The 23157-nt window shown below is 37.2% G+C and overlaps 4 protein-coding genes across 4 annotated transcripts; 2 read left to right on the top strand and 2 right to left on the bottom strand.

Moving 5' to 3' along the window:
- Window positions 1-2062: 2062 nt before the first annotated feature.
- Window positions 2063-2470, top strand: LOC134816942 (calcium/calmodulin-dependent protein kinase type 1B-like). Its single transcript, XM_063826000.1, has one exon. The coding sequence runs from the start codon at window positions 2063-2065 to the stop codon at window positions 2468-2470; it is 408 nt and encodes a 135-aa protein (XP_063682070.1).
- A 10051-nt stretch (window positions 2471-12521) lies between these two features.
- On the top strand, window positions 12522-13500 carry LOC134816939 (calcium/calmodulin-dependent protein kinase type 1-like). The gene is made up of 2 exons (XM_063825997.1): window positions 12522-12571; window positions 12981-13500. Exons 1-2 carry the CDS (start codon window positions 12522-12524, stop codon window positions 13498-13500), a joined length of 570 nt encoding a protein of 189 aa, XP_063682067.1.
- A 409-nt stretch (window positions 13501-13909) lies between these two features.
- On the bottom strand, window positions 13910-17097 carry LOC134816445 (uncharacterized). Its single transcript, XM_063825283.1, has 2 exons — window positions 16957-17097; window positions 13910-16148 (listed from the first exon to the last, which is right to left on the bottom strand). The coding sequence occupies exon 2, from the start codon at window positions 15888-15890 to the stop codon at window positions 14943-14945; it is 948 nt and encodes a 315-aa protein (XP_063681353.1). The 5' UTR covers window positions 15891-16148; window positions 16957-17097; the 3' UTR covers window positions 13910-14942.
- Window positions 17098-20590: 3493 nt separating this feature from the next.
- LOC134816845 (putative metabolite transport protein YyaJ) lies at window positions 20591-23000 on the bottom strand. The gene is made up of 4 exons (XM_063825841.1): window positions 22630-23000; window positions 22134-22347; window positions 21789-21953; window positions 20591-21664 (listed from the first exon to the last, which is right to left on the bottom strand). The coding sequence occupies exons 1-4, from the start codon at window positions 22919-22921 to the stop codon at window positions 20878-20880; spliced, it is 1458 nt and encodes a 485-aa protein (XP_063681911.1). The 5' UTR covers window positions 22922-23000; the 3' UTR covers window positions 20591-20877.
- Between the last annotated feature and the right edge of the window lie 157 nt (window positions 23001-23157).

Raw genomic sequence — 23157 nt, 5'->3', positions numbered from 1 at the left:
AATACCGATATTAGGTTCGGACTCTCCGTTAAGTGCCTATAGTGGCGGGAGGAACTGTGTAATAATAATATCCACAATGCAAGGTTTATGATTTGTATCTGCATCGCATTGAATACATATTGTATAACTGTGCTGTTAAAATATTTATCGTGTTTAAAAGTGTAAAATTAAATATTGTTGGTAATATCATTATTGCCTAATACAGTGATAAACCTGGCCGGCTTGGGGTGTAGCTCACCATATCACTATCAGATATGACAACGTGGTAGGGATATGGTATACAGAACATTGATACAGCAGTTGAAGAGTGAAGACCCAAGTCTGTGACCTCCCCACTGACCGTCTGTGCGAACAAAACCTGCGAGAAACTTGGCTATATTTGTTTGGAATACCATAATACTGCATACTCTTCTAATTAAACTACCTTGTACCTATCAATCGAATCTTAACCGGCATTGCCATCTGCAAAATTGATAAACAGTGAAAAAATATTATATTCTATACACTGCATATGTGCATCTAACGATTCACGTACAGTAGTTCGACATGCACGACAAGTTAAGTTTAGGGTTTGTCGAACTAGCAGCGCTGAGTACGTGTACCATGTCTTATAACGGTGAAAATGAACTTGATCTACAGATCTACACAGCTGAACGACTTTTGTTAAAAACCACACTTAACTGCAGTTCTCCCGGAGGAGCTTTTCCGGACCATTATTATAATTCATAAACATACTGAATCTATTTATAATTACTGCCCAATAATTACAAACATTAGTATTCAATATTAGGATCAGTGGGCCAAAACCACAGAATTTTAGAAATATGAGCTCTAAGTAAATGAAAGCGAGCAGCTTTTAATAATATAAGTTTGTACAACCCGAAAAACAAGAAGTCGTCCTGGTGCTAGCAGGAACCCGTATATAAACCCTAAAGTGGTATCAAGATTCAAAAAGACTAAAATAATTATTACCAATTTAATTCTCGTTTTTGACACCTTCTTCGCAGGGGGCTGTAGTCAATATCACTAATGGTAAGATCGTGACCACTGTAAGATAGAGCATTGGAGCCCTGTGCTTACCCCGGTGTTTTTGACACCACTTGGGGGTCCAAATTTTGGGCTCTAAAATTCCTATTCTTAGCCAATTTTTTAATTTTTTCATGCTGATTTGGAGGCTATTAAAGCATTTGACCCAGTCAAAAAAGTTTCAGTTGTACATCTTTTACGGTTTTTGCGGAAAGTCACGTTAAAGTTGATGCCGTGGTGTTAGTAAAATGGTACGGATAAACATACAGGGTGGGCCAAATGTACCCATACGTTGGGTCTTATACCTCCGCCGTATTTTATATTGGAGAGTTGTTGCTTTGCAGATGGCCTACTGTACCTACTTGTTCGAGGATTCCGTCGCCAAAATGTGAAAATTCGAATATTTTAGACCACACCAATTCAATATTAAAACACCTATATTGTTCTCTGTGAACATGGTGGACGCCTAATTTTGTCTGAAACGTTAGATTATTACATTTTGCATCTGATCTGAAAAAGTGATGTGAATCAGATTAGAAATGACGAAGTTATCAAGCAATTTGTGTATCTCGTTAGCAAAATTGATTGGGTGATTATATGACACCGTGACACGACACCTTAATTGGGCAGCCTTAACGATTCCCATGATGTTCAACGGGGTATTTACCGGGGTCACCTTATCACGTGATAAGGTAAGCCAATCACCTGATCACACGGCCATTCGAATAACGTTTGTCCTGAAAAAGTAGAGTTATAGCTTCTCAGATGACGGAGATACAAAGCATAACGAGTTTATTCATTACATAATTCAATAAAATTTAGCTCGATCCAACTATCCAAATTATTAAATAAATGCGAAAATAATTCTTCATTTGAAAAAAATGAACACGAATATTTTTCGAGTTGACAAATTTCCCGAACCAGTGGTGGTACTAAGTTATACCAGAAAGTCAATCATCTTCACGAGCACGGAATTGTGCACAGGAACCTAAAACCAGAACTTATTTACTTTAAAGACAAATCCCACACAAAACTAATGGTTCATATAGGACTATTCAACACAGCACCAGGGCAGTCAGAGAATCTAACCCAAGCTTGTGGAACTCCAGGGTATGTATCTCATGAACTCCTCAACCAGAAGTACGGCAAAGAAACAGATCTGTGGAGCCTTGGTGTGATCACTTACACCATGCTATGTGGGTACCCTCCCTTTTACAGTGAGTCCATTACCGGGTTGTTCAACGCCATCAAACGGGGGAAATACAATTTTGATACTTCCCATTGGGATGGTATCTCGAGCTTGGCAAAGGATTTTATAAACAAGTTGCTGAGAATCAATCCAAAGAAACGGATGTCAGGTGAACAAGCGTTAGATCATCCATGGATAAGAAAGTACACAGCTGAGGATGAATCAGAAGGAGAAACAACCAAATCATCCAGTTAATTGTTATTTTTAAACTTTTGTGATTAGCTCTTACGATTTTCAACATTTTGTTGTCAAGAATTGAATATTATTTGCGGTTTTTCCAGTTCGATATTATTATGTTCAGTACACTACAAGTATTTCATTATCCCCTAACTAGAACTTTAATTGTCCCAATTGTTAATGTCTTTTCAAAAACCAAAATTGGAGTGAAAAGACTGTTCCTTGTCAGTCTAAATTGTCAGGTGTAGAGAACTCCTGACACATAACAAGAATTGCGCCCGTTGTTTCGTTTTGGCGGACGCTAGATTTCCATTTCACATTTACTATAAATTTAAGTATAAGCTCCAATCAGCTCACTTCAATCTTCATGATAATAATATTGATAAATTATGCATCAAATACGATAAACACTTGAAATTCAGTTCAATTGCCGTAGAACTTAACTTGTATCTGTAATTCAAGAAATTATCAGCAAAGGTAAACTATACTCGTGTACACATCAATACACTACGCGTGCCACGTACAAATTGGGCGTATTACCTTGATACATGTTTCGTATCCCAATATCGCCGTGGCATGCAACGTATGTCAAGTATTACCTAATAATAATATTATACATTACATGCATCATATACATGAAAACACAGTCGCGCCGCGCATTCATAGATCACAGGCTATCTATACATCACATCTCCGCAAGCAATCCTCGCGCGCGCGCAACTTTTTCGTTGCATGGTAACTAACGGAAGGACTGACGACATATTTAAACCCACCTATCTCGTTCTCCAAAATCCACGTTTTTCTGCAAAAACCTCCATTCGTAACCTTTCACTATTGCCTTTTTTCAAAAGGGTGAAAAGGAAAAAATATCTAATGTTTGTACCGTATTGTATCTAATTATAATATAACTAGTGCCTGTATTTTACAGTGCTGAATCCCCTTTAAATGAGGAAACCATTGGTTTACTTATTTTACTTTGTAACGTTTTCATTGATGATGATCTAACTTTCGAGTCGTTGGCGTCGAATAATAAGGAAACATAATGGATATTAATAATTTTCAATTCAGCTACAAGGCTATTAAGTCAAAAAATGTAAATCACAATTTAGCATAAAAAATTCACGCATTAAAATTCAAAAAAACTAAAAATTAAAGCTCAAACTAAAATCACGGAAGAGAAAAATCAAACATTTCAGATAACACTTTAAGACTAAGCTTACTATACGAAGTTACAATAAATTGCATAATTTATTAATTTGTACAAAGCTAAAACATTGTGTACTGAGCTAATACGATGAAGAAATTCTCAAAATATGGCATTTTTCCAAATCTAGAACTTAAAGTACGTAGCTGGAAATCTGCTCGTTAGGTGTTCATCGCATTACTTGTTTCATAAAAAGCTCGAAAATAAATCTGAAGTGGTATTAACCACTATCTGACTATCTTGCTGCTGTAACAATAAATTCTTTTTTGTGCTAAAAAATCGAAGAATTTAAGATTCTCTGATTTTTATAGGGTTAGTACTTCAATTGCATTTTAAAAACTGCTCTTGATACAAAAAATAACATGTATATTATATTAAGTACTGAGTACTATTCTGAACCGATCAAAATATTGATGATTAATTTTGAAAACAAAATAACATTATTTAGTAATATCGTTGTATCATTCGCTGTGTAGTTTGTATAGTTAATTATAATATTATTCTAGACTAATTCTAGATTTAATGAGATGATAAAATCATTGTATATTCAACAGTGTTGTAAAAATCATGTTCTTTAAAACAGAACTTTAAAAGAGTTAAACTTAAATATAAATTAAGCTAAATAAGAACAATCTGATTGTTTTAGCCTTTACCGCCCACAACACTCATGCTAATTCTAATTCTAACACCATCTGATTGTGGTAGGTCATAAGTGCAATGTTCAGGTCCTACCACCTGACAGTTTTGTAGAATATATGTATAGAGATAAAAACAGCTGTTTTGCAAAAGTTTCTGAGTGCTCCAAGATGCTTCATAGCAATGGATCTAAGGTAAGTTTTAAATAAATCATGACGTCAGGAGATCCAAGGGCCACGGAGAAGTTAATCATCCTGAGGGTTGACCCAAGCTTGAGGGACCGTGTTAGGAGGAGCTTGAGGGACCATGTTACTCTGTGGAGCTTGAGTGACCATGTTACTCTGTGGAGGCTGAGGGACCATGTTACTCTGTGGAGGCTGAGGGACCATGTTACTTTGTGGAGGCTGAGGGACCATGTTACTTTGTGGAGGCTGAGGGACCATGTTACTCTGTGGAGGCTGAGGGACCATGTTACTTTGTGGAGGCTGAGGGACCATGTTACTCTGTCGAGGCTGAGGGACTATGTTACTTTGTGGAGGCTGAGGGACCATGTTACTCTGTGGAGGCTGTGGATCCTGAGGGGCGGGAACTGCACAATGCAGGGATTGAGGAATATTTGGCATGGTCCTGTAAATACCTTGTCCACCTCCACAGCATGAGCAGTTACACACTTTACCCCGGACAGCCGCTACAATCGTGCCTACTAAAAAGAAAATACCGATTACGATAGGCATCACCACATAACCCAACCAAGACATGGTATCCCTCATTTGCCACGAATTTCTCCACTCCTCCGGCTTCATGGAAAGGAAACCCTGGCCCGGTTTGGACCTGACTGTACCTTCCGGGTCAGCACTGCAGTATATTTCAGCCCGGTCCAGTGTACATATGTTTTGGAAGTAAATGAAGGATTCTGTGACTTGTTCAAGACCATATGGGTTGTGATGCTCAATGCTGTAATTAAAGCAACGCCAATTTTCTATTTTACTGATCTGTTCAATGGGCTGAATAGTTTCAAAATCAAATCTGATAAACCAATAAACAGGTCCCCCTGTCACAACACACTGCATCAACAATTTAGATTTGATCCCTTTGGTGTTAAAGTAATCAAAATACGCTATCTTTTCAGGGAGGATTCCTTCAAGCGCACTGTCAACCACTGTGATTCTCCGTATATAATCTGCGTACATGATCAGCAAACTCCAAATCTCTTCCTGATCATCCCTGATTAAATTGCACTGATACTCACCAAGGTCATCCTTGGTCACGTTTGTTACAGTGAGGGCCGATGCAAAGCACTCCATATCTCTGTTCCGGTAGTAGTCATCATCTTCGTCCCGAACTGCTGCAATAGTCATGCTGTTCACGATATCAGAGGTCCTTTCAAATGTCTCACAGTAATTTAATGTAAGACTGCTTTTAAAACTGTATTTAGCACCCGGGGTGAGCTCTTCATCATTTCTCGTCCAGACATGCTTGCAGGAAAAACCCTGCTGGTCGTTGTTGCAGTCCGCTGATTCGCTGTTATAGCCTGATTCGCTGTTATATTTATATTCGCTGTCAGACCACTTTTCTATTATTTTGGTGCACCTGAGGATATTGCAAGGTAAGGATTGTGTGATTCAGCTTTCTATCGGTAATATGAAAAATAAACATGTGAATTATAAATTTTATATTTCAGCCAATTTTACAAGATATAATGATAATAGCAACGAGTGGAAATTTAAAAAACTTAAAATAAAGCCTTCTTCACAAATGACATTCTGTCCAAGGCAGCTTAATTGAAGGAAAGGGTAGGCAAAGTTAATGAGGCAGGGGAAATGTGGGCCTGGATGCTTTTGCCTATCTTTCAAAACACTAGTTCACTAGAAAGATAGCTGACATATAATATAAGGATAATGATATTATATTATGCTGTATGTTTTTCGTCGAGGGTGGAAATTTAAGCGCGTCCCTAAAATGGCCAAGCGAATCGCATGTTGACATGCATACGACAGGAGCCAAGCGGACATTAGCTACCATAATAATATACAAAAGACAACAAAATTTTTTACCCAACTAGTCCTCGACTCTTTTTGCCTAATTAGCTAAAAGTAACAATAATTACCTGAGCTGAACCGAACTTCCAAGGACAGCAGGCACTTTATCTAGAGCAGTGTGAGGTAGTTCATCATGAGATTGGGAGGAGTGAACCAACAGTAACGACACTACACTTATCACGTTTCTGTGCAGCATGCTGAATATTTTAACATTGTGTCATCATTTTTTAAGAATATTTATATTATATTGTAATACAATAATACTTTCGCTTTTGAGGGCTACGCGTGATAATTGCCGACAGCTTGCTGGAGGGAATTTGCGGCCCGAAGAAGCAAAGATGTTATTTGTTATAACTATTGACGGTGGCTCCTGTAAGATGTGATACGTGCACATGATACAATAATAGCTTGTGATACCTTTTCACTCTGAATGGAATAAATTCAATGTAAGGAAACATTTGACTCAGCTATTCATTCAAATACACTGTAATTCTGTAAACTGCAATTACTTGTTGACCAAAGTAAACAGTGCTCAAATCAGCTTCAGTAAACTTCCTAGACTTGATGCTACCAGGCTTGTTCGTAAACTGCCTGCCCGAAAATTTTCTTGGTTTGACTTCCCTTAGTAAAATTGCCAAGTCTGATCATACATGAATAATTTTGACAGCTTCTTTGGTAGAGTATGGTCTTTCATAGAGAATTCAACGAGAAGTAGAACTCTTAGCTCACTAAAATGAAATCTAGCAGTTTGTAATGTCATCACGTGTTCTTTAAGTACAAAGTAAGTCTGAAATAACCTTCATGAAATAGCCTTCAGGAATTAAATACCATATCAGACTGGTTAAAAATTACGTGGGGGCTATACTGCTTAGTACCTATAAGATAACAAATATTTAACGATACAAAACGATTTGTAAAGTTACGTTACGATAAACGATTATTTAAGTTAAAAGTATTAACTGGTCTAGAGATAACTTTAATTGTAAGAGAAGTAAGTAAGGGTTGGGGTTAGCGGTTAGATTGTTCGTTTAAAAAAAGCGGAGTCACGTGGAATTGTTTGATGAGTCGGTTTTAGTAAGAGCCGCATTATCAACACAAATAAATTACAATCAACGGAGCTACACTATAACTTATATTTATTACAAAGAATTTTGTGTGATGAAGGAAGTCAAAACCTCACAGTTTCGCATATTCAATCCTCTCTCTGAATAATGATTCAATTATTATCAAATTACATCCAACTTTATTATAATAAAACTAAACGGTATTACGTTTTTTGGCATAAGAACAAAATTTGGAAGAACCTTAAAACATGTTTACTCCACATATTGTGTGGTATATGAACACTAATTACACAGACCACACGAAAAAATTCTTGAACCGCGCTAAATACCGATATTAGGTTCGGACTCTCCGTTAAGTGCCTATAGTGGCGGGAGGAACTGTGTAATAATAATATCCACAATGCAAGGTTTATGATTTGTATCAGCATCGCATTGAAGACCAAACCAACTATATTTACCTCAATTCTCTAGTCTTTTCAGACGCAGAATCTTCTACACTCTCTGACTTCTTCTGATGTCTGGGACTTACGACCCCAGATGTAGCTTTCAACGACGTTTTAAGGGCCCAACGTTCAGCTGTTCATCAGGGTTAAACTGGGCAGGGTCTTTCGGCCAGCTGGCAGTTGTCACTCCAGGTCTTGTTGTAGCGACTAAGCCAGATAGTGTAGGAACCTTTCAGGGACACCACCGCTGTTGTGTTAAGTGCCCTCTTCTTCTTTGCCCGGGTGATGTTAAGGAAGTTGAAAATTCGGGGTAATGTGTGGTGGTAGAATCCACGACATCCAACTTCTACTGCAAAGAGATATCCTTCCCAGCCTGCGGTCTCGATCTCCACCATTAGATCTTCGTATCTCTTCTCTTTCCGGGATCTCTGGTCCTCAAAGTTCTCCTCGTTTCCACAGGTCAGCTCTATCAGGATGACTTTCCTGAGTGTGTTAGAGTATATTACCACATCAGGTCTGAGAGCTGTGTTGACGATATGTTGGGGGAATTGTCTTGTCCTTTCGTCCTCATCAAACACAAGTTTCTAGTCGTTACCTTCCTCTAGAAGATGAGGTTCTTCTGTACTTCGGTTTTCCTGTAGGTTCCTTTTCCGGATACGAACTTCCTCCACTCTCTCTTTACTTCTGTCTTCTGGGTAGCACTGTTTATCTCCCTCAGCTTCTCTGCAATTGGTTGCACGATTACCCTGAGCACCTGATCATGTCTCCAATTGTATCTTCTCTTTATATTGTATAACTGTGCTGTTTAAATATTTATCGTGTTTAAAAGTGTAAAATTAAATATTGTTGGTAATATCATTATTGCCTAATACAGTGATAAACCTGGCCGGCTTGGGGTGTAGCTCACCATATCACTATCAGATATGACAACGTGGTAGGGATATGGTATACAGAACATTGATACAGCAGTTGAAGACCCAAGTCTGTGACCTCCCCACTGACCGTCTGTGCAAACAAAACCTGCGAGAAACTTGGCTATATTTGTTTGGAATACCATAATACTGCATACTCTTTCAATTAAACTACCTTGTACCTATCAATCGGATCTTAACCGGCATTGCAGCATTGCCATCTGCAAAATTGATAAACAGTGAAAGAATATTATATTCTATACATTGCATATGTGCAGCTAACGATTCACGTACAGTAGTTCGACATCTCATTAAACTATATAAAAAATAAGTATAAAGAATAAGGAAAAGGAACGGGAATGAAGCCAATACCAGAAGTGAAACCCCACCAAAGAATAATTGATCCTTAGGTAGACCTGGTGAAATAAAGTAACTGAACTGTAAGTTTAAGAAAAGACGGAAGGAATAAAGGAGAGAGGAAATAATGTTATGTGAACATCATCAGCAGATGACTTGGCACACCGGTTTCGGGGGTTTAATACCTGTACCGGTTTAATGTGCCAAGACCCCCTAGCAATCACTCGTCAGTGATCACCTGTTCACGTTAAATGTGATGTCAAGGATGTCGCTGACATCAAGTATACTGTATTTGTACAGAATACTAGGTCGGTCTTTCAGAAGCTTTCTGAATTTACTCTTCAGGAGTCTGTCATTATAACATCTTGAAAGAAGTGTCCTATAAAGGGTGTTGGTAGAACACAGAAAAGAATCAAGGTCAGAGATAATGGAAGAGTAACGAAGGACCTGACCGTAAAAAACATTATAACCAACAGAAGAGGAAATATTACTGTTAGGAAAGGTGTACATGACCACAGGAAAGTTGAAGTCATCAAGTTTGTTGTAAAGCTTGGTGGCGACGTGTCCGGAGTTATTCATCGAGATGTTGATGTCGAGATAGTTTACGGACTTATTGTCGTCACCACTCCTCTCCATAAGCAGGTCAGGTGGATAAATGGACCTGATTAGGTTAGAGAAATGCAAATAGTTCATGGTGTTGAGGTCGTCGACATATCTGCAGTTTCTTGAGAGGAGCTTAGCGAGACCGAACTTCTTTTCTTTGATTAGGCGTGTCATGTAGTTGAATTCACACTTCCCTAGCGAAAGATCAGCGAACTGGCTACTAGAATTCCCTCCCATGGGAATGCCTTTCGTTTGTCTTAAAATCTGATCCCCAAAACAAACAAAAGTGTTAAACAGAATAAATGTAATAGCTGTTTTGAGTTTATCAGCAGAAAAACATAAGTATCCGTTATATTCCTTTTTAGAGAAAAAATTGTTGTTCTTATACAGAGAAACACAAATAAATTTATTCGTATTACTAAAGAGGAGATCTATTAGCTCGAAAAGCAGTGACTGTACAACCTGAAGGTCTAGATTGGTATACAGAGTGGTAAAGTCGTATACCTGCATATTAAAAATCTCTAGTCTAGGCAGCCTTTCCAGGAACTGTTTAGAGCTGTTAATGCTCCAGTCGCAGTTAATTCCAGTATTGTTGTAGATAGAGTTGCAGTATTTGGAAAAGTATTCTTTTAAAACTTTTAAAGCTTTGTTGACTACAACTGATATCTGCTTAGTGGTACATTTACTGGCCCCAGCTATAAATCTAGACTTATAAGGATTCTTGTGAAGTTTAGGAATCCAAAAGATTCTCGGTAGACAAAGGTTGTCCTCAGAAACACGAATATTAAAGTTATCTTTAATGAAGTTCACATGTTCCTGAATAATATCATCCTCTACAGAGTTAACCGGATGATAAGTAGAATTGCCACGACACTCTAGAGAAGTGAGATCGTAGCCAAGCTCGTTGAGAAGGGTTAAAAGATAAAACTTCTTGCAGACAAAAACATAATTATTTGAAGCTTTATCTACGGAGCAAATAATAAAAGAAGAAGAAAGACTGTCGAGATAAGATTTAACATCATCCCTTTGTAGAATGGAATTGTAGGGAGTGAAGTTATTAGGGGAGGAGGAGAGGAAGTTAAGGCGATTGGTGAAGATCCGGGAGACCTCATCTTTCCAATCCTGGAATTCCAAACATGAAAGTCCATGTTTCCTAGCCATACGGGTGGCGAAGTTGGCTGAACACTCGTTGAGGCTCTCCAAGATTTGCTCAGGAGGAACAGACACAGGTTCCCTAAATTTGGTACCGTAACTCATGATGCCTCTTAAATCCTCGTGCTCAATGAAAGCAAGGTCACCGGTGATGATGTGGCCTCGAGGCTGATAGCAATAAGGGTTACTGGAACAGGGGCAATCACCTTCCAGGATGGAGGAAATAGTAGTATTATCAAGTGATTTAAGGAATCTATTATAATTAAAAAGCTTACGCCCGACAGGAATATCGTACTTATAGTAAACTTTTAAGGGAAGGAAAGGCGTAAGGTTTGGAGGGAGAAGAGTCAAGATCCTAGAGTCACGAATGACTGATTCTATTCGGAGTTTATCAAATATTTTAGAACAATAGTGAAAAGTGATAAACTCGCTATTAACAGAGGTGATATTAGGAGAAGAAGTGCTGTCTTGGCCAGCAAAAGATTGTATAACAAGGAAAATGGCTCCAGATTTGCAGAGGGAATGAGAGCTAAGTTGCTTGAGCTCGCCTTTTTGAAGGCTACTTATATCTTTATAAAAGCTGTATTTGCTTTCAGACATTTTTCTTTTTAAACTTTCATATTTATTGTCAATCTCTCTTAAAGTGAGAGTCCTTTTGTATATTCTATCTTCATGGCTTTTGTTTTTCTTTTTTCTGCCATGTCCTCTTTTATATCTTTTTATTTTATTTTTAAAATAAATATCGTTAAAGTTGCTTTTAGAAATATTACCAGAACCTTTTATGTTGTCATTGAGACCTAGAGGGTGAGCAGTGCTCAGGAGATTAATCCAAAGAATCCAAAGAATGCACGACAAGTTAAGTTTAGGGTTTGTCGAACTGCAGCGCTGAGTACGTGTACCATGTCTTATAACGGTCACAGCTGAACGACTTTTGTTAAAAACCACACTTAACTGCAGTTCTCCCGGAGGAGCTTTTCCGGACCATTATTATAATTCATATTCATACTGAATCTGTTTGTAATTACTGCCCGTAATTATAAACATTGATATTCAATATTAGGATCAGTGGGCCAAAACCACAGAATTTTAGAAATATGAGCTCTAAGTAAATGAAAGCGAGCAGTTTTTAATAATATAAGTTTGTACAACCCGAAAAACAAGAAGTCGTCCTGTTGCTAGCAGGAACCCGTATAACCCTAAAATGGTATCAAGATTCAAAAAGACTAAAATAATTATTACTTATTTAATTCGCGTTTTTGACACAACTTGGGGGTCCAAATTTTGGGCTCTCAAATTCCTATTCCTTAGCCAATTTTTTAGTTTTTTCATGCTGATTTGGAGGCTATTAAAGCATTTGACCCAGTCAAAAAAGTTACAGTTGTATATCTTTTACGGTTTTTGCGGAAAGTTACGTTAAAGTTGATGCCGTGGTGTTAGTAAAATGGTACGGATAAACATACAGGGTGGGCCCAAAGTCAGTACCCATACGTTGGGTCTTATACCTCCGCCGTCTTTTATATTTTGAGAGTTGTTGCTTTGCAGAATGCAGATGGCATACTGTACCTACTTGTTCGAGGATTCCGTCGCCAAAATTTGAAAATTCTAATATTTTAGACCATGCCCATTCAATATTAAAACACCTATATTGTTCTTTGTGAACATGTTGGACGCCTCTGATCTGAAAATGTTCGACGCATCTGATCTGAAAAAGTGATGCGAAACAGATTAGAAATGACGAAGTTATCAAGCAATTTGTGTATCTCGTTAGCAAAATTGATTGGGTGATTATGTGACACCGTGACACGACACCTTAATTGGACAGCCTTAACGATTCCCATAATGTTCAACGGGGTATTTACCGGGGTCACCTTATCACGTGATTAGGTAAGCCAATCACCTGATCACACGGCCATTCGAATAACGTTTGTCCTGAAAAAGTAGAGTTATAGCTTCTCAGATGACGGAGATACGAAGAATATTAACGAGTTCATTCATTACATAATTCAGTAAAATTTAGCTCGATTCAACTATCCAAATTATTAAATAAATGCGAAAATAATTCTTCATTTGAAAATAATGAAAACGAATATTTTTCGAGTTGACAAATTCCCCGAACCAGTGGTGGTACTAAGTTATACCAGAAAGTCAATCATCTTCACGAGCACGGAATTGTGCACAGGAACCTAAAACCAGAACTTATTTACTTTAAAGACAAATCCCACACAAAACTAATGGTTCATATAGGACTATTCAACACAGCACCAGGGCAGTCAGAGAATCTAACCCAGGCTTGTGGAACACCAGGGTATGTATCCCCTGAACTCCTCAACCAGAAGTACGGCAAAGAGACAGATCTGTGGAGCCTTGGTGTGATCACTTACACCATGCTTTGTGGGTACCCTCCCTTTTACAGTGAGTCCATTACCGGGTTGTTCAACGCCATCAAACGGGGGAAATACAATTTTGATACTTCCCATCGGGATGGTATCTCGAGCTTGGCAAAGGATTTTATAAACAAGTTGCTGAGGATCAATCCAAAGAAACGGATGTCAGGTGAACAAGCGTTAGATCATCCATGGATAAGGAAGTACACAGCTGAGGATGAATCAGAAGGAGAAACAACCAAATCATCCTGTTAATTGTTATTTTTAAACTTTTGTAATTAGCTCTTACGATTTTCAACATTTTGTTGTCAAGATTTGAATTTTATTTGCGGTTTTTCCAGTTCGATATTATTATGTCCAGTACATTATCCCCTAACTAGAACTTTAATTGTTAATGTCTTTCCAAAAACCAAAATTGGAGTGAAAAAACTGTTCCTTGTCAGTCTAAATTGTCAGGTGTAAAGAACTCCTGATACATAAAAATATCTAATGTTTGTACCGTATTAAGTATATTATAATATAACTAGTGCCTGTATTTTACAGTGCTGAATCCCTTTTAAATGAGGAAACCATTGGTTTACTTATTTTACTTTTTTACTTTGTAACTTTTTCATTCATGATGATCTAACTTTCGAGTCGTTGGCGTCGAATAATAAGGAAACATAATGGATAAATTGATAATTTTCAATTCAGCTACAAGGCTATTAAATCAAAAAATGTAAATCACAATTTAGCATCAAAAATTCAAGCATTAAAATTCAAAAAAACTAAAAATGAAAGCTCAAACTAAAATCACGGAAGAGAAAAATTAAACATTTCAGATAACACTTTAAGACTAAGCTTACGAAGTTGCGATAAATTGCATAATTTATTAATTTGTACAGTTAAGCTAATACGATGTGTATTAAGCTAATACGATGAGGACATGCTCAAAAGTTGGCATTTTTCCAAATCTAGAACTTAAAGTATGTAGCTGGAAATCTGCTCGTAGGGTGTTCATCGCATTACTTGTTTCATAAAAATCTCGAAAATAAAGCTGAAGTGGTATTAACCACTGTCTTGCTGCTATAACAACAAATTAATTTTGTGCTGAAAAATCAGAGAATTTAAGATTCTCTGATTTTTATAGGATTAGTACTTCAATTGCATTTTAAAAACTACTCTTGATATAAAAACAAGATATTGTATATTATATTATGTACTGTGTACTATTCTGACCGATTAGAATTTTGATGAATAATTTTGAAAACACAATAATATTATTTAGTAATATTATCGTTGACCATTTGCTGTGTAGTTTGTATAGTTAATTTTAATTCTAGTCTATTCTAGTTATAGAAATACGATAAAATTATTGTATATTCAACAGTGTTGTAAAAATCATGTTCTTTAAAACATAGCGTTAAACGAGCTAAACTTAATTATAAATTAAGCTAAATAAGAACAATATGATTGTTTTAGCCTTTACGGCGCACAACACTCATGCAAATTCTAATTCTAACAAAATCTGATTGTGGTAGGTCATAAGTGCAATGTCCAGGTCCTACCACCTGACAGTTCTGTACAATATATGTATAGCGATAAAAACAGCTGTTTTGCAAAAAGTTTCTGAATGCTCCAAGATGCTTCATAGCAATGGATCTAAGGTAAGTTTTAAATGAATCATAAAGTCAGGAGATCCAAGGGCCACGGAGAAGTTAATCATCCTGAGGGTTGACCCAAGCTTGAGTGACCATGTTACTCTGTGGAGGCTGAGGGACCATGTTACTCTGTGGAGGCTGAGGGACCATGTTACTCTGTGGAGGCTGAGGGACCATGTTACTCTGTGGAGGCTGAGGGACCATGTAACTGCGAGGAGGCTGCAAAGCCTGAGGGGCGGGAACTGCATAATGCAGGGATTGAGGAATATTTGGCATGGTCGTATAATTACCTTGTTCACCTCCACAGCATGAGCAGTTACACACTTTACCCCGGACAGCCGCTACAATCGTGCCTACTAAGAAGAAAATACCGATTACGATAGGCAGCATCACATAACCTAACACAGACAGGGTATACCTCATATCCCAATCGTGGTAATAGTTTTCCCACTCGTCCTTGATAACAAGAACACCCTGTTCGGACATGACTGTACCTTCCGGGTCAGCACTGCAGTATATTCCAGCCAAGTCCAGTGCACATATGTTTTGGAAGTAAATGAAGGATTCTGTGACTTGATCAAGACCATATGGGTTGTGATGCTCAGTGCTGTAATTAAAGCAACGCCAATTTTCCATTTTACTGATCTGTTCAATGGGCCGAATGGTGTCATTCACACAAGAGTTGAACTGGTTACTCTTCTTACTATTGTACTGTTCTTCCCATATTTTGCATTGGTCAGAATCAAATCTGATAAACCAATAAACAGGTCCCCCTGTCACAACACACTGCATCAACAATTTAGATCTGATCCTCTGGGTGTAAAAGTTTTCAAAATACTCTATCTTTTCAGGGAGGTCTCCTTCAAGCGCACTGTCAACCACTGTGATTCTCCGAACATTGTATATTCCAGTCTCTTCCTGATCATCAGTCAATTTGCACTCATACTCACCAAGGTCGTCCTTGGTCACGTTTGTTATAGTGAGGGCCGATGCAAAGCACTCCATCTCTCTCTCCGGTAGTAGTAGTCATTATCTTCGTCCCGAACTGCTGCAATATTCATGCTGTTCACGATATCAGTGGTCCATTCAAATGTCTCACAGTAATTAAATGTAAGACTGCTTTTAAAACTGTATTTAGCACCCGGGGTGAGCTCTTCATCATTTCTCGTCCAGACATGTTTGCAGGAACGACCACGGTAGTTGTCGTTGCAGTCCGCTGATCGGCTGTAGTCGTCCGAATACTTTTTTATTATTTTGGTGCACCTGAGGATATTGCAAGGTAAGGATTGTGTGATTCAGCTTTTTATCGGTAATATAAAAAATAAACAAATGAATTTATATTTTAGCCAATTTTACAAGATAAAATGATAATAGCAACGAGTGGAAATTGAAAAAAAAACTTAATTATTAAAACCCTTTTCATGAATGACATTCTGTCAAAGGCAGCTTAATTGAAGGAAAGGGTAGGCAAAGTTAATGAGGTAGGGGAAATGTGGGCCTGGATGCTATTGCCTATCTTTCAAAACACTAGTTCACAAAAGATAGTTTATATAGAAGGATAATGATATTATGGAGTGTGTTTTTCGTTGAGAGTGGAAATTTAAGCGCAGCCCTAAAATGGCCAAGCAAATTGCATGTTGACATTAGAATTAGAATTAGAATTAAAATCAAATTTACACAGCAATACAATAAGAATAAAAAATAATTTAAGAAGCTTCAATCTGCTGTGCAGGACATTCAAGTCAGTCGAAAACTGTTAGCAGAACACCCTTCTAGGGACATAAGGATATAGTATGTAAAACATAATGAGTAATAAATTAATGAGTGATAAAATAAGATATGATTTAACAGTGAACTGTGGGCATGAAGGTAACAATTAAGATTACATAGATGCCCACCTTGGAATTACGTAATGTTATTTACAGTTATACACAGAGAAGTATAGAACATGCATACGACAGGAGCCAAGCGGTCATTAGCTACCATAATAATATAGAAAGAAAAAAACAAGATTGGTTACCATAGTCCTTGACTCTTTTGTGCCTAATTAGCTATAAGTAAAAATATTTACCTGAGCTGAACAGAACTTCCGAGGACAGCAGGTACTTTATCTAGAGCGGTGTGAGGTAGTTCATCATAAGATTGGGAGGAGTGAACCAACAGTAACGATACTACACTTATCACGTTTCTGTACAGCATGCTGAATATATTTTTTCATCATTGAATATATTTAGAATATGTATATTATATATATTACTAGAAAACCCGTGGTAACAGGAATAAGGCTAGTAGTATTCTTTGAAAGAAAGTTTTAATCGCATCAAAAAATATCCATTCCAACCAAAGATACAGCCGTAATTATCACAAAACCGATCAACCGTTCCAACTATCTTTGCACGTGCACGTTATTATATTTAATATGCAATAGTGTAGAACCACTGTTGCACTGACAAAAAATCATTAGTTGTCATGATGAGTTTAGTTAGAGTTCATGGCATCTGGAACTCAATGAGAGTTGCAGGAGAAGTTACTATAAAGAATTCTGTCAAAGTTATTGCTGTAAACTTTTTTATTTTTGCTTTATAAGCTATAGTGGCTTCTATTCCTACTGTGTTCCATTTTGAAGATTTCTTTGTCAATGGAATACGATATGACACTGAACTGCAACTTTTCATTGGGATGGTTAACAAAGAGACACACACTAGGGTATTTAAAGAATATTTCAGACGTATAGATGAAAGGATTCTTGAATGATGGTTTCCGAAATATTCTCCCACGATTCTTTAGCAGAGGACTTCACAATGACTGAAACTAAAGTAGGTTTCTACGGGGAAGATGGAGTGTGCTTATTCAAATACTTTATTTGGAAAACAGATTCACAACGGGTGTTGGTATGGAGAGTTCTCGTATTAGACTTGATCTGTTTTGCTCTGATATCAGCGTGCTACATCATTATTAGCATACTATCTATCAGATTTTCAAATAATGTGACCTCCAGAAGTGCCAATAAACAGACTCATCAAAGAAACAGGCGAATGAATTAAAGAGTTTCTATGATAATCATTACAGATTTTCTCTACTGGATGCCATCTATTTTTATCTGTATAGTTCATTATCTAGAGGTCCTTGGTGCTACACCATGGTATTAAATCTTCTCCATGGTGATCCTAACAATCAACTCCGTGATAAATCCACTCCTCTATAACGATATTATTATATCAAAAGTAAGCTTATGGTCACATCACGGACTAGTACTAGAATATCAGTCTTTACCTCAACTTTTCGGTCTGAACAAAATGTTGAACAAGAGGCTACTGAGGCTACACCTCAAGAAAACGTTGAAATGCACGAAATCTTTAGCCTTAAATTCTAACGAACAATCATTTAATTACAGTTCAATAAAACAATAAGTACTCTTTGGATTCCCACTTCACATAGCCATGTGTCTACGCATACTGCGTGACGCGCTTGTTTCACAAGTAGAATCCTGTGCCGCCTTCGGTGGTTGCGAGCTACTGCAAGCAAGAGGGCTCTGGTTAGAGCAAGATTCCAACTGTTAACCAGCAGCTGTCAGCTGTCGCAGCCAGACATAATTTCATAATAACCCATATGCCATTATCGACATTATCACACTGCTCAGTGCTTTCTAATGAACAAGAGATTCATTTACAATCAATTATTCACTTTCATGTAAACATCAATTTCAAGAAAACAACAATTTTATTTAGTATCAATTAAGGCAAACAAAATTATATTTTATATATAACTAGTGCAGGACCTTTATGTCAATTATTAGAATTAGAATTAGAATCAAATTTACACAGCAATACAATAAGAATAAAAAATAATTTAAGAAGCTTCAATCTGCTGTGCAGGACATTCAAGTCAGTCAAAAACTGTTAGCAGAACACCCTTCTAGGGACATAAGGATATAGTATGTAGTAAATTAATGAGTGATAAAATAAGATATGATTTAACAGTGAACTGTGGGCATGAAGGTAACAATTAATGTTGAAGATTACATAGATGCCCACTTTGGAATTACGTTAGTAATATTATTTACAGTTATACACAGAGAAGTATAGAACAATAATAGAATGGCAATGATAACAAATGGAAACGAATAAAGGAGATGTTTAATGTTCTATACTTCTGAAAATAGGTCATATAACGCAGGGGGCCTTACCACCCGACAAAAACTCCAGCACCTAAAAATTTGTTTCAGTTGTCACATAGCTAGAGTGTAGAAATAGTCGAAACTATTGTTTATTTCATAGGATGAGACTCCTTGAATTACATCTGACATAAATTTAGATTTCATACATTGTGAGAATTTTACACTACATTCTATAGTCCTTATGTTCTCTGGAATTGTATTCCAACATTTTGCACCTAAATATGTAAAGGTTTTGTGTGTTCTGGATTAGTGAATATAAAAGTTGCACCTCTCAGCATCACGTGATCCTCCGGATACATGACAAAATTTACTGGTGAATGATGATGGTGCCAAATATGATGTCAAATATCTTAGGGGACTTGCAGTAGCAAGAAAATGTGACCCTTGCCTTGTCATTAAAAAGTTTGCACAAGATGGATCACGTTTTTCATTAATACATGTTAATAAAATTGTTGAGCCATTTAGTCGAGGGCAAATTGGAGCTCACAAGTTATTTTACATTTTGTTTTTTAATACAGCTTTCGAGCATGCAATAAAATTTTTAACGTATTTAATTTGATTCGTCAGATTTCACTTTTTTTAATTCAACAAGCAGAGCTAGGCAAATCACAAATGAAAGAAATATTTTTTGCTAATTGAAGAAAAAAAATGAGTGTAATAGTTTTTGCATTGAAAACTTATTGTTTCATTGAATTCCTATAATTTCTAATTTTGGATAATTATTGAATAACAACGTTTGTTTAATACCAAAATATCCTTTGAACAACTCAGCGCGGCGCGCGTCTTGATATGTCATAAACTATATTATATTTATGTACAAATATTATAACTTAATTGACGATGTCAATTCATGGCAGCACGGCGCAGTGCAGTAGCGCATTTTGCCGATCTAGAGTCGCTGTGAGAAGCCTCATTGAGTGCGCGGCGCAGCACAGTAACGCATCGCGCTACAAGGCGATGCACTACTGTCCACTGGGCCGCGCCGCGCGCATCAAATAATTATTCTCGCGACGCAAAAATATGCACAATGCACAATGACTCAATTAAGTCTCACCGAGCTGCGAATAATTGATATGATATATGACATCGCATGAATTAAATCATAACTTTCGTGCGTTATATCATTTCGCTTGCGCCGCGCGTATCAAAACTACCACTGATTAACGATGTCAACCCTTCCAGATCGTTACCTTGCGAAGCAGAGCAACGATATTGTCAACGATATTGTCAACGATCTTGCTTCAATGCAAAGCAAGAATGCTAGTTTGTGCGTCGAAGCGGCGAAGTCCTCAAAAACTACCATGCACCAAAAAAAGCGTAAACACTTTAATATTTACATTTAATTTAAGGTTTAAAAACAGTTTCATAACATTTACTGTTTGCGTTTTGTGTTGTTTATGAATTCGCAAATTAAACATTATTGGAATCATTGATATAAATTGTATGTATGGACAAACTGATCCTCATGAACTCTCAACCCGGGTAGTTGATCTCAATGCTTAGTTAAAGCATAAAAACGTCAGTTAACAGAATGCAGAAATTTTTCAAATACATGTACAATAATTGGGAATGGTAATCATCATATCATATTTTGAAATGAGCTGTAAAATTTAAGTTAAATTCAGAAACCTTCTACTAAATCCAATTCAGCAAAATATCATACTATAAAATTCTTTGTAAAGAAAGTGTTGTACCACTGCAAATTTTAACAATGTTTTTCTTAAATAGATCAATAAGAAATTACAATAAGAAATTACAATCAGCAAGTTTTTTGTTTGTCATTGTTTGATATGAGTTAAACATGTGAGCTACTATCTAGCTAGTTGTCAATGACTGCTGTTCATCCAAGTTTTCATCTACATCTCTCTTTCCTACACTGTCCAAAAACAATATTGGTATCAATGAAAGAAAAAGAACGACCCCTAACACAATGAATATAAGAGAGGCAGATTGTCTTAACTCAAAGGTAAAAGTTCCAGCGATTAACATTCCTAGTGAATAAAAAATCAAAAGGTAAGCGAAAGATGTGCAACGCTTGTCTGTGGTGTACACTTCTAAGGCATATATTATGACAATGACAAGCGCACCAAAAGTAAACCCTCTTACAAGTCCCAGCTCAATAAGTGTAAGTGCTGCTGGTTGGATGCAGACAGAATTAGCCAATACAGCTGCACCAGCTACAGCTGCTAGAATTGACATGCTCACTTTCTTACCAGCTGCTTCACTTATGAACAGGGCAAATAAAAGTCCTAACAGATCTGGCACTAAAGCCAAAAGGGAGGTGACAAGGTAGGATTTTCCATCAATATTTTCACAAGTTAGAACTTCAATAATTTTATCGCTTTCGCAGATACCGTATTCTACCAGTGACCTGAACACTCCATAAGATGTGCTATAGTAGCAAAATGAAAGGGCAAAGAAGAGAACGAAGAGCAGGATTGTGGTTCGTAAGTTCAGCATGTTACAAGGTCCACAGCACTTTCCTCGCCCTTCAATTTCCTGGCTTTTGAGCCTGCCCTGCATCATGGGAACACTGTTCTTTTTGTGCAACATCAAGAGATGCTCGTAGGCTGTGGAATGTCTCCCTGATATCGATAAAAACCTGAAAGGTACAAGATTCTTTGTAATGTTACTATAACATCACTTTTATACAAACGCTGATCTGGCTGATATTCTGAGATGCAATTAAAAGAAAAGTTAACATTATTATCTGGCAAACACATTACCTTGGGGAACCACTTGTCATATGGAAGAAAGTAAGCAAGAGGATGACAGGAAAAACAAGTATAACAGTAACCAGATGCCATCCGATGAGCTCTATCAGTGTACTGAACAGCACAAGACAGTACACTTGTCCGAGAATGTACTCCCCAAACACTATTAGAGCAACTCTGAGGAGATCATATAATTAAACAGTATTTAGGTTGGGTGGCAGAGATAACTACAAATGTAAAGATGATTGGAAATGTGGATCTGATTAAATTTGTGGAAATGACCACTGTGACCAAATGGAATGTAGAAACCTTATTACAGAACTGCAATACCAAAGAACCATTTTAATGGAGTTATACCTAGTATGCTGGTGCAGAGATGAGTTTTCAAAAGCAAATATAATCGAGGAGGGGAGAAGGAAAGCAAATCCGCCTCCGACACAAAGCATTGTTGCAAACAGAAGTGTGACACTGATAGCACTGAGAAGCCAGCATATAAACACTACATAGGCTCCTGCTAGTGCTGCTTTGGTTCTACCGATCTTGTCAGAAATCACTCCACTCAATGGCAAACCTGCAAAACAATTTATTAGTTTTGAAAAAAAAACATAGCCAAATGAAACCTTTTCTTAAAAGAGTATTACTTTATACAGCTGGTTGTGTCAATATAGCTCTCTTTCTTGCATAGGGAGTGTATTACATTTTAAACTGGTTATAAAAATGGTTGAGGATGATAACAAAATGAATGTAGTTTGAGGAGTCCAAAAAGTTGCGTTTTTCTTGTACCACTCATACTGTAATTGTTCAACAATAAACGTTTTACAATAATTGAATCGTCAATTATAATCAACCTCACCCATTATCAATCCAAGGATAACAATGATTTTAACAGCCACCACCTCCACTTCTGTCATCTCTTCCTTGCACAGCATGTACTGACAAATCAACTGAACATACATGATCAGAGTCCCGAACATGAACAAACCCACACCCGCTGCTGCGGTAGTGTTGAAACTCAGCAGTTTGAACCCGGCATGGTCATACAGCTCATCGATTGTTAGCTTTTGTTGGGGATCTCCAGTGGTCTCAAACGGGAAGATTGTTGCGTCATCCTGGATGATGGGCTCCTGATCCTGATTATCCGGCATCACACAGACCTTCTCACGTCATGTTTCTGCTGCTTTACTTCCTTTAGTTCAGCACTACGTAACTTTTCTTCAGCTAGCTATGATAGTATGATGTACACAACATTTTTCAATAAATATACATAATATCAGCTGGTAGACTTATCCTAGAATTAAATAAGTATATTTTATCGACATTAATCATTTGTTAGTTTCAATGAGGTTAGTAATTTGTCATGATTTTCGTTGGAAAGAGCTGT

This window comes from Bolinopsis microptera, chromosome 6, assembly GCF_026151205.1.
Source record: "Bolinopsis microptera isolate Bmic1 chromosome 6, MBARI_Bmic_1.0, whole genome shotgun sequence".
Lineage (NCBI taxonomy): Eukaryota > Metazoa > Ctenophora > Tentaculata > Lobata > Bolinopsidae > Bolinopsis > Bolinopsis microptera.
The sequence above is the reverse complement of the archived record's forward strand: the minus strand, read 5'-3'. Positions and strand labels throughout refer to the sequence as shown.

Coding starts and splice junctions, on each gene's coding strand:
- LOC134816942 (XM_063826000.1), top strand. CDS start 2,063: ATGGTTCATATAGGACTATTCAACACAGCACCAGGGCAGTCAGAGAAT.
- LOC134816939 (XM_063825997.1), top strand. CDS start 12,522: ATGTTGGACGCCTCTGATCTGAAAATGTTCGACGCATCTGATCTGAAA. Junction 12,572..12,980: donor GACGCATCTGATCTGAAAAA/GTGATGCGAAAC, acceptor TCCCCGAACCAG/TGGTGGTACTAAGTTATACC.
- LOC134816445 (XM_063825283.1), bottom strand. CDS start 15,890: ATGGAGTGCTTTGCATCGGCCCTCACTATAACAAACGTGACCAAGGAC.
- LOC134816845 (XM_063825841.1), bottom strand. CDS start 22,921: ATGCCGGATAATCAGGATCAGGAGCCCATCATCCAGGATGACGCAACA. Junction 22,348..22,629: donor TATCCTTGGATTGATAATGG/GTGAGGTTGATT, acceptor ATTGTTTTGCAG/GTTTGCCATTGAGTGGAGTG. Junction 21,665..21,788: donor ATGACAAGTGGTTCCCCAAG/GTAATGTGTTTG, acceptor TGTACCTTTCAG/GTTTTTATCGATATCAGGGA.